Consider the following 10,000-nt stretch of genomic DNA (forward strand, 5'->3'; position numbering starts at 1 on the left):
ATAGCTTTGAAATAAATCAGCTTTGTGACTCGGCGGCTGATTCTGGCACCCTTCAACACACCACTGTTTCTTTTCATCTCGTAAATGTCACATTTATTCTCCCAATACATATCCGGCACATAATCCTCATTCAGCTGCCATGTAGAACTCCGTAATGACACCACTGCATCTGATCTCATCATAGACCATCACAATACACAATATTGGTGTTTTTGTCTCGGCTGAGTTTTCAGCACCTCTTTAACTGAGGTCAGGTGAGGCGATTGTCACAAACTTGCTCATGGAGTGTTGAAGGAAAAACACAGGACTGATTTCCATAGCAGGAACCACATGAAAGGACACTAACGTGTTTCAGGTGTTGCGCCTCTGAAGGTGACGTGGATGCGACACATGAGGTGTGTGTTATGTAACTGGCAGCCGGTCTCCTTACTGCCCGCAGGTGTGAATGGCGCGGTCAACGGCAGTGTGGTCTCATCCTCCTCGGGCCCAGGCAAAGGGAGCATCAGCATCACCCCATCCTCAGCGGCTCAGGGGCCCCTGGACCAGGCCCGGGCCCCCGGCTCCAAACCCTGCGGCCACAAGAGCAGCCTCCACAACAGCAGCGCAGCTACAGCAGAGTTGCTGGACAAGAGCAGCGGGCAGAAGCCCAAAGAGAAGGTGAGTTGGAGGAGTCCTATGCCTGAGCTCTTCCCCTCTCCCCACTGTGGACTTTGATGGACCACCACAATGCAGTAATGGTGTTCTTGACTTAGCAAATGATTTTCCAGCGCTTCCTTAACTAAGGTTAGGTGTGAGGGCCGTTGCAAACTTCCTAAACACATACAGGATTATAGTGTGCTCGGGGCTGTCAAATTTATATGGAAATTGGGGAAGTGTGTAAAATGATTATAAAAATACAATGCTCAGCTGGCCAAAGGGATGAATATTGCCAAGCTGCAAGTTAGATGGTATACTACACTGTTCCCTATACTACACTGTTCCCCATACTGCACTGTATTGTGATTGGAGGCCTTGTCTTGGGCTGTGAAGTTGAGTTTGAGTTTGTGCTGCTCTGGTGTTGCAGAAGCTGCGTAAAAAGGCTGGCACAGGCTCAGCCGTGAGTGACAGCGAATCGGGCTCCTCGGACAGTGACCTCGATGGTGTGAGCAGCAGCGACCTTGATGACCTGGGTGAGGAAGATGAGGATGACGATGAAGAGGACGATGATGACCAGAGCAAAGAGAGCGATGAGTCAGACTATGAGAAAGAGAGGCAGAAGAAGAAGGCAAAGGTGAACTTGATGGTGTTTTGTTCTTGTTTATTGAATTGATCCCTGTGTCTTCAGACAGCTGATAGATGAATCACTTTTAACATTTGTATACCTCCTATGTATAATCAGTCCGTTTATTTGGAACTGATCAGATTAGGATCTCAGAGCTGGATCTGTAAAGATGTTAGTCCTAGCATCTTCAAATGTAAAGTTGAACAGTCACTTTGGTTCTTAGAGCTGTATCTGTGAAGCTGTTTAAATGATTCTGCTTGCCTGATGAATGACCAATTCTACTGTTATTCTGCCTTTAGCTACTAACCCCTACCTCTGGGCTGAAGAAAGACAAATCCAAATCTTCCAAAGCCCTGGATCCCCCCACACTGCTCCCCTCCTCCCCCCCTCTGCCCCTCCCCCCAGCCCACACCAGTGTGATCCAGGCCATAGGGCTGGCGGCCAGCACTAAGCCCCTAGCCCTGGTGGCCCACCCGAGGGGTTTTGGTGAAGGCTCCCCGAAACAACAACGGCCGCCACTGGCCGCCTCACCGTCCTCCTCAGCAAAGCCTCGGCCCTCGTCTCCGCAGCACGCTCCGCTCTCACTCTGCTCGTCGCCCAAGCCGCTCTCAGTGCCCTCTCCGCCGCGGCCCATGCCCCACTCCTCGTCCCCAAAGCCGCCCTCCCTCTCACCCTCGCCGCTGCCCACAGTAAGGGCCAAGCCACAAAACCCCTCGCTGGAGGCCACCGCCAGCCGGAAGCTTCTGGAAGCATCGCTGGCTCACCTCACCCAGTTCCGCTTCAAACAGGTAGGATCAGCAGTGACTGAGCTGACTTGACTGTGTGTGTGTGTATGTGTGTGTGTGTGTGTGTGTGTGTGTAAGTGTCTTTGTGATTATTTGAATATGTGTGGGGAATTGTGGGCTTGTGTGATTGTGTTTATATGTCTAGGCGACTTCATGTGTGTGTGTTTGTCAGTGCATTAGGCATTAGGATTTTGTGTGTGTGTGTGTGTGTGTGTGTGTGTGTGTGTGACTAGGCCTGTAGTTCTGGCAGGCAGTCAGTCAGACACAGAGAGAATGTTACAAGTGCGGTTTGAGGGGAGAAAAAAAGCAAAATAAAGGGTTTATAAAGGTTTTAAATGTAACGCCACATTTAGTTTGAGAGCTGTTAAAAAGGAGCCTCTCGCCACTGTTTCCACCCAAACAGCCACCATTCTTTCCACTTAAGCTGCGTTTTTAGCCTATTCATATTCACCATCTGTCTCTTTTTATTGACTCCATTTTCTGCAAAGGTCACAATGCAAGAGAGGAAGGGACAGAGGAAGAGAGAGAAAGAGGGACAGAGAAAGAGAGAGAGAGGAGGAGAGAGAGAAACCCTCCTTCTCTTATCTAAGGTTGATAGAGTTCCCTGCTGTGTACCCTGCATTGCTAAATGAAAGTGACAATGCCATCAGCTTTATTGGAATTACTTGTGCAAAGCTGACAAGCAATTAACTCACAACTTCTTACAAAGACACTTTCTTTGTTTTCCTTTTCTTTTTTCTCCTTTTCTTTTTTCTTTTTTTTTAAATCTGAGGACCAACTCGAGCTCTCTTTTCTTTAGCTCCCCTCTCTCTAGCTGTGAAATTAATGCTAGGATTTTGTGAATTAAAAAAAAAACAAGCTTCATTTGAGCTTGGAGTTGTTTTAATAGAATTATAGAATAGTTCAATTATGGATGTATTTGGAGAGGCCTCCGTGCTCTCTCTGTAACTGTACAGTCTGGCTGTAAGCATGAATATATTCAAATGTGTCAGACTATTGACCTGGAACAAGGTCTCTCTGTGTTTTTGTATCTGCATATGTGTGCCATGTGTCCCTTTGTGTGTGTGTGTGTGTGTGGTTGTGTGTGTGTGTGTGTGTGTGTGTGTGTGTGTGTGTGTGTGTGTGTGTGTGTGTGTGTGTGAACGCAGGCGTCTGTCTGGATGATAAGCCTGTGAGTTCAAAACCCTACATGTTGCCTTGCCATAATTCAGCAGTGCATGTGAAGCGCAGTATTAGGACTTTTTAGCCCTCTCTCCCTCCCTCCTTCTTGCTCTTCCTCCCTTTATCCCTCCTTTTTCTCTTTCAGGGCACACAATCAATCCTCTTTTCAGTGCATTTGACTCAACACAATGCCCTAAATGATTTCTTCTGCTGGGCAGCCATTGTTTCCCAGACTGGGTGATTAAGACACAATGAGACTGTGTGTGTGTGTGTGTGTGTGTGTGTGTGTGTGTGTGTGTGTGTGTGTGTGTGTGTGTGTGTATGAGTGTGTGAGAGATAGAGTGTGAGGGCATTGTGCTTTATAGCACTTCCACCACCAACAATGATGCAGGGTGACAGCCGGTGCAATTACGTGATTCTCTGGCTGTGTCCTCTCCCCCACCTCCTCTGTCTGTCTCTCTCCCTCTCTCTCTTTTCTCTGTTCTAGTCTTTTCTGTCTCAGGAGCAGGCCTTCCCTCTCCCCCTGAAAAGGCAGTCAGGCTCCTCCAAGAGCAGTCGGAGGTCAGGGGTCCACTCCTCATCACCATTGCCTTCCTCCTCTTCCTCCTCCACCTCCTCCTCGCTCCCCCCTCCCAAACTCACCCCTGAAGCCACCAGCGCTCGCACCAAGCCCCCTCCAGAGGTCCCGGGCCTCCTACTGCCCCCCAGCCTGCTGGGCCTGCACCCGCCTAACGGGGTCATCCAGCACCCCCCCACCCAGGACGCCCCCCTGGCCCTCACCACCAAGCCCCGCACCCCCAGCAGCCAGCAGGGGGCCTCTCCGTACGCCCCCTCTCCCGCCTCCGACACCTCCCTGCCAGTTAACCTCAGCACAGGAAGCGGGCGCACCCAGCCACCCCCAGCTACCCTGTCCTCCTCCTCCTCCTCCTCCTCCTCGGCCGCAGCCGTAGGGACCCTCCAGAGTAGCACCCCTCTGGCGACCCCTGCGGCCCCCAGCGAGGGGGGTCGAGCCCGGGGGCCACGCAAGAGCAAGACCCCCAAAGCACTGGGGACCTGGAAGGGCAGCAGTCAGAACCACCTGGCCCAGTCACTGGTGGACCTGTTCCAGCACGGGGCGAAGGCCGAGGGGGGCGAGCCAGCGGCTGCCAGCAGCAAGGACTCGGACGACTCTGGGGACGATGATGACGACGAGGACGACGACTTGTTGGACGAAGAGGACGAGGATGAGGAGGATTCTGAAGACAGCCTCTCAGGTAAGACTGACACCTACTCATTAAATATTCTGATATATATATATTATATTCTCAATGTTCTCATCACTGCGTCTATGCATCTCCTCCTCCACCTCGCTGTGTTGTCTGGCACTCAGAGTCGGACAGCAACTCTGACGGCGATGTGAACGGCTCGGAGAAGAAGAAGAAGAAGAGCAGTGGGAGTGGCAGCAGTGACGCGGCGCCGGCCGCCATGGGCTCCCTGGAGGGGGAGAAGACCCCGCTCAAGCTGACCACCAAACACCGCGCCTCGTCCTCCGCCAATCACAGCCTCTCCGACTGCTCGCCACTCAACCTGCAGGTCATCAAGCCCACCGGCATGGCCACTCCCACCATTGTGACCAGCGCGGGCGCTCTGACCTATCACAGCTCTCCGTCCTCTTCCTACTCCGTGGGGAGCACGCCCCCAGGTATGGAAAGGGTTTGGGGATCACCTGCAACAAGGGGCTGATGAGGCAAATGCACTGACAACAGCAAGTGCAAGGACGCAGGGGAACATGTTTAGTAAGCACATGCTGAATGTGACTGTGTTTTGTGTGTGTTTGTGTGTGTGTGCGTGTGTGTGTGTGTGTGTGTGCTTGTGTGTGCGTGTGTGCGTGTGTGTGCATGTCAGGTATGCTGCAGTGTCATCTCCTGTGGTGCCTGGTGTGCACCTGCTGGGAGATGAAAGGGAGGGTTGATTGGGTTGGCATTGAGGGGAGGTCGTTCCTCTACCTGTGACTCTCCTTTACCTTTTTTCTCTCTCTCTCTTTCTCTCTCTCTCTTTCTCTCTCTCTCTCTCTCTCTCCCTCTCTCTCTCTCTCTCTCTCTCTCTATCCCCTGCTCTCTCTCTGCGTTGTTCTTCATGTATCATCAAATTCAATTATCTTTTCTTCTCCATATACCCTGCCTGGTAACCTTTCCAAGTTTCTTTTTCCTTCCCTGTCATTTTTTTTGTTCTTTCTGTTCCTGAATCATCCTCTTTTTTGCCCTCTGTCTCTGTCTCTTTTTCATCTTTCCATTATTCTCTCCTCTCTCTCTCTCTTTCACCATCCCTCCATCTCTCTGGTCATGCCATGAGTGAGTCCCAGTGGTGTGTGTGTGTGCATGGGTGAGTCCCAGTGGTGAGTGTGTGCAGGCGGCTCTGACCAGCATTAGAGGGCAGTCATGGTGAGAAGAGGGCCTTTACATGCTTTAAGGGGAGCCAGAAAGCTCTGGGTCACTGGGGTTAGCCACAGGAGCAAATCAAGAGGGTTGCATTTTGTGTGTGCATGTGCGTGTGTTTCGACTGTGTATTTATTTTACGTTAGGAGATTGAGGGATATTTTGTTGGTTGATGAGGGTTATATATGTGCATGAGTGTGTGCGAGTGTGCATTTGTGTGTGTGTATGTGTGACTGCCTGTTTATGCTGTGAGGCTTTGTGTGTGTGTGTGTGTGTGTGTGTGTGTGTGTGTGTGTGTGTGTGTGTGACTGTGTGTGTGTGACTGTGTATTTATTGTATGTTAGGGGATTGGGGGATGTTTTGTAGTATGATACTCGTTGTATGTGTGCATAAGTGTGTACGAGTTTGCTTTTGTGTGTGTGCGTGTGTGTATGTGGCTGGTTATGCTGTGTGTTCCTGTGAGGCTGTGTGTGTGTGAGTAACCAGCTTGTGTTCCCTGTAGGCTCTGCAAAGAGGAAGAGGGTGATTAGTGAGGAGGAGCTGCGAATTCCTCTTGAGATGGGGTATGTTTTCACACACACACACACGCGCACACACACACACGCACACACACACACACACACACACACACACACAGATGAAGGGGTAGACAAATGCACACACACACACATTCTCCCTCTTTCTCTTCAGGCCATGGGCCTGCAGCTTGTGTTCTCTAACTGCTGTTTAATGATCAGTCTGCATTTGATTGGCACTCTCAAGGCCATGAATTTTCGCCTCTGGGTTTGAAGGATTCTTCGGCGCTATTTTCTGCCTCTCTGCAGCGAGGAGCCGTGCTCGTTACTAAATGGCCTGACATTCTCTCCATATCAGTATTATTAACCTCACAAGTGCCAGCTCCATGCAATAAGACCGAGCTGGCGGCTACTGTTGATGGACATAGCGAACACAAGGAAAGAAAAGAAAAGAAAATTCCCCACCTCCGTCAGACTAACCTCTTTTCTCTCCCCACCTCGCTCCTTTAAACCTCAGCTGGCAGCGAGAGACACGGATCAAGATGGCAGGGGGTCGTCTCCAGGGCGACGTGGCGTACTACGCACCCTGTGGCAAACGGCTGCGCCAGTACCCTGACGTGGTGAAGGTAAACCCTCCTGACTTTGTTCTATGTTTTTTTTCTTTTTGCTCACCCCTTGTTAATGGCTTGCACAGCCCCTCCTACCCCCATCCCCCACCCCACCTGCCACCAAACCCCCACTCTCACCCACCCCTCACCCAACTCACACCCACTTCCACCCCCCCCACCACCTCCACTGCTTTATTCAGAATACTTCCCCAACCTCACTATCCTAGCGCAAAACCCTGTAACATTGGTTAGACTAATTGGGTAGAGACAGAGCCTTGTAGCCTTGTGTAAGCTGGCACAGTAGGCCACTTTGCTAATAGCAGTGTACTTGGTATTCAGTGTGCAGTGTGCAGTATGCAGTAGTGACCAGTGCTGTCAGCTTTTGCCCACCGCTTTAAGGTTGCTTTCACGTGTCCTACTTTGGAAGCCGCTCTCTGATCGCCTGTTCTCACCAACACCATTATTCTCTCTTCTGTAGTATCTATCCAGAAATGGAATAGCTGACATCACACGAGATAATTTTAGCTTCAGTGCAAAAATAAGGGTTGGTGACTTCTATGAAGCCAGAGATGGACCCCAGGTGACTGTTTTTCATCTCTTATTTATTTTCCACTCCTGCCCTCTATCAGTCTATCCATCGCTCTCTCTCTCTCGCTCTCTCTCTCTCTCTTCTCTTCCTGTGCTCTCCATCTTCCTGTATAGATCTCTCTTTCTCTCTCTCTCTATCTCTCTCTCTCTCTCCTTCATCTAGAGTCAGTTGGGCATATTGTGGGTATTGACTGAGAGACAGTTAGCTTCTGGTCCCCTGTTCCAGTCTAATGAATGAATGCACATGTAATAATCAGTTCCCATTACTTCCACAGGTTGTTTGTCAACGCCTTGCCTGTTTTTTTTTTCATATTTGCTGCCATCTATTCAGGCAGATAAGAGTAGAGCAGACAGAAGCAGGCTCAGAGATTAGCATCAGCACAACACACTTCAGCTCAGCCGCCTGCTTTCTTTTTCAGGCTGCAGATTGATTTTTTCCATCTCTCTCTCTCTCTCTCTCCTTCTCTTTATTTCTGTCATCTCTCTCTCTCTCTCTGTCCCTCTCTTTCTATCTATCTCACTATCTCTCTGTGATAACAGTTGAAGTGAGGGATGAGGTCAGAGAGGAGCAAAGAGAAGAGACAGAAGTGACTCATTAAAGGAGCACGTGGGTTTGGAGGCAAGGGAGGGGAATGGCAGTCTCTCAGCTCTGAGCAGCACTAGTGAGCAAAGACACACCTAGCATGTTGGAACGGAGGGGGCCGTCGAAGACGGGCAGCAATGCAGACAGAAACATGGACAGACAAAGCAGGGCTGCAGTGAGACAGACTCCTCCGAGAGACAGACAGAAATACAGGCCACTCTATAGACAGCTGGAGGTTGAATAGAGATGAAGACGGACTGATAGGGGGACTTTGTTCTTTAAGGCCATCTAACGTGCCACCTTCCCTCCTCACCCTCTCTCTCCACACCCCAACACCCCCCCCCCCCTCCACCTTGCCCTCCGCAGGGTCTGCAGTGGTGCCTGCTGAAGGACGAGGAGGTCATCCCTCGCCTGCTGGCCATGGAGGGTCGGCGTGGGCGTCCCCCCAACTCGGAGCGGCTGCAGCGGCCGGCCGAAGAGGGCTTGGGCTCAGGGTCCGGCGGGGGGTCCGGTGGGGGGTCACGGCGCCGCAAGGGGCGCCCGCCTAACGTGGGCGAGGCCGACTTCCCCAGCCCCTCTGAGGCAAAGCTGCTGCGCAAGCTGGAGGCACAGGGTGAGAAAAACCGAGAGAGAGAGAGAGAGAGAGAGCAGCACCACTATCACTGCCCTGCTGGTTATACTGAGACACTGCACCACCACCAACAAAACACTGTGGTGGTCACAGACTTGTCACTACAGTGAATTGAAATATTTTACAAAATCTAACACTGATAGGAAAAGTGAGGTAACACTTTGGCTGTGAAGCGATTACCGATAAATAAATGAGTGACAAAGTAAGTCAAAACATTACCAACCATGATAGAATTGTATAAGTGGTAGGAGTGTTGCCACAGACAGCTGTGTGAGTATGTTACAGAGTGTATGTGTCAGAATTGGTGTATGTGTGTATGTTAGTGTGCGTTTAAGTAGGTTTTAAAGTGTGTGTATATCGTCTTGCAGAAATTGCCCGGCAGGCAGCCCAGATGAAGCTGATGAGGAAACTGGAGAAGCAAGCCCTCGCCAGAGCAGCCAAGGAGGCCAGGAAACAACAAGGTAGACACACACACACACACACACACACACACACACACACACACACACACACACACACAGGTAGGCATGTACACATATACACACGTATGTACCAAGGTTCCCACAGGTCCTTAACATCTTTGAATTTTTGTACATTTGATAAATATATTCAAACAATATATATGAAAACAAACATAAACAGGCATGAGTTGTGAAAAGTGCTTGAATGCTTGATATTTTGTTTTAGGAAAGGCAAGAGACCACATAGTCTGCTATCACTGTAACAGAGCAGAATTAAGAAATGTTGAGTGTTACATTTGAACTCTTTTTCATTGTCAGTGAGCTTTCATATAGCCTTAGATTTTGGTTTTCGTGGACGATCACTGAAAAGACCTGTAAAGGGCTCACCTTAGACTGCTGTAAAGGGCTCACCTTAGACTGCTGAAATCGTATAGCATGTACTTGAGTTCTGTGCCTTTATGGAACTCAAGTACATGCCATACGATTGTGACTGCCACAAGCCAATTGTGCATTGTCAGTGTTTCCCACAGAATTGAATTCTATTTGTGGTGGTAGGTTTGCAGAATTAACTTGAATGCAACAGTTTTTAACAAATTAGCACAGCGTGGTTATGATGCAGATTTCAGCCCAATTTAGCCAGTCGACCTTTATGGCAACAATTGCAGGATTGTTCATGTTTTCTTTAAACGTGCATGTAGGTTTGTTGAGATACAAGGAGAGGCTGTGCAAAGGTGCACATAGCTCTACTATAAAGTCAAAGTCAAAGTCAGCTTTATTGTCAATTTCTTCACATGTTCCAGACATACAAAGAGATCGAAATTACGTTTCTCACTATCCCACGGTGAAGACAAGACATATTTTACCAATTTAAGTCCACAGACAAACATAACATTCAAGTAAACAAAAAAGTAAGTAAATAAGAGGGCACATATAATAATAATGAAAAAAATAAGAGCAGCAAAATTTGGTTGAAATTGTGCATAGACAGTCAAT

General features: G+C 49.5%; 1 protein-coding gene across 11 annotated transcripts in view; it reads left to right on the forward strand.

The window, feature by feature from the left end:
• Positions 1-10,000, forward strand: part of baz2ba (bromodomain adjacent to zinc finger domain, 2Ba) — a 92,103-nt gene that overhangs the window by 56,661 nt on the left and 25,442 nt on the right. For 7 of the 11 annotated variants that reach the window (XM_042080098.1, XM_042080099.1, XM_042080101.1 and 4 more), the window contains exons 6-15: positions 440-657; positions 1,064-1,270; positions 1,561-2,049; positions 3,695-4,460; positions 4,577-4,888; positions 6,124-6,184; positions 6,654-6,762; positions 7,223-7,324; positions 8,282-8,528; positions 8,915-9,007. In XM_042080098.1, the coding sequence (XP_041936032.1) occupies positions 440-657; positions 1,064-1,270; positions 1,561-2,049; positions 3,695-4,460; positions 4,577-4,888; positions 6,124-6,184; positions 6,654-6,762; positions 7,223-7,324; positions 8,282-8,528; positions 8,915-9,007 (2,604 nt within the window). The remainder of the gene's footprint in view (positions 1-439; positions 658-1,063; positions 1,271-1,560; positions 2,050-3,694; positions 4,461-4,576; positions 4,889-6,123; positions 6,185-6,653; positions 6,763-7,222; positions 7,325-8,281; positions 8,529-8,914; positions 9,008-10,000) is intronic. The other 4 variants (XM_042080103.1, XM_042080105.1, XM_042080109.1 and 1 more) reach the window with 1 other exon arrangement.

The sequence above is a fragment of the Alosa sapidissima genome, chromosome 23, assembly GCF_018492685.1.
Source record: "Alosa sapidissima isolate fAloSap1 chromosome 23, fAloSap1.pri, whole genome shotgun sequence".
In the NCBI taxonomy this organism is placed as follows: Eukaryota; Metazoa; Chordata; class Actinopteri; order Clupeiformes; family Clupeidae; genus Alosa; species Alosa sapidissima.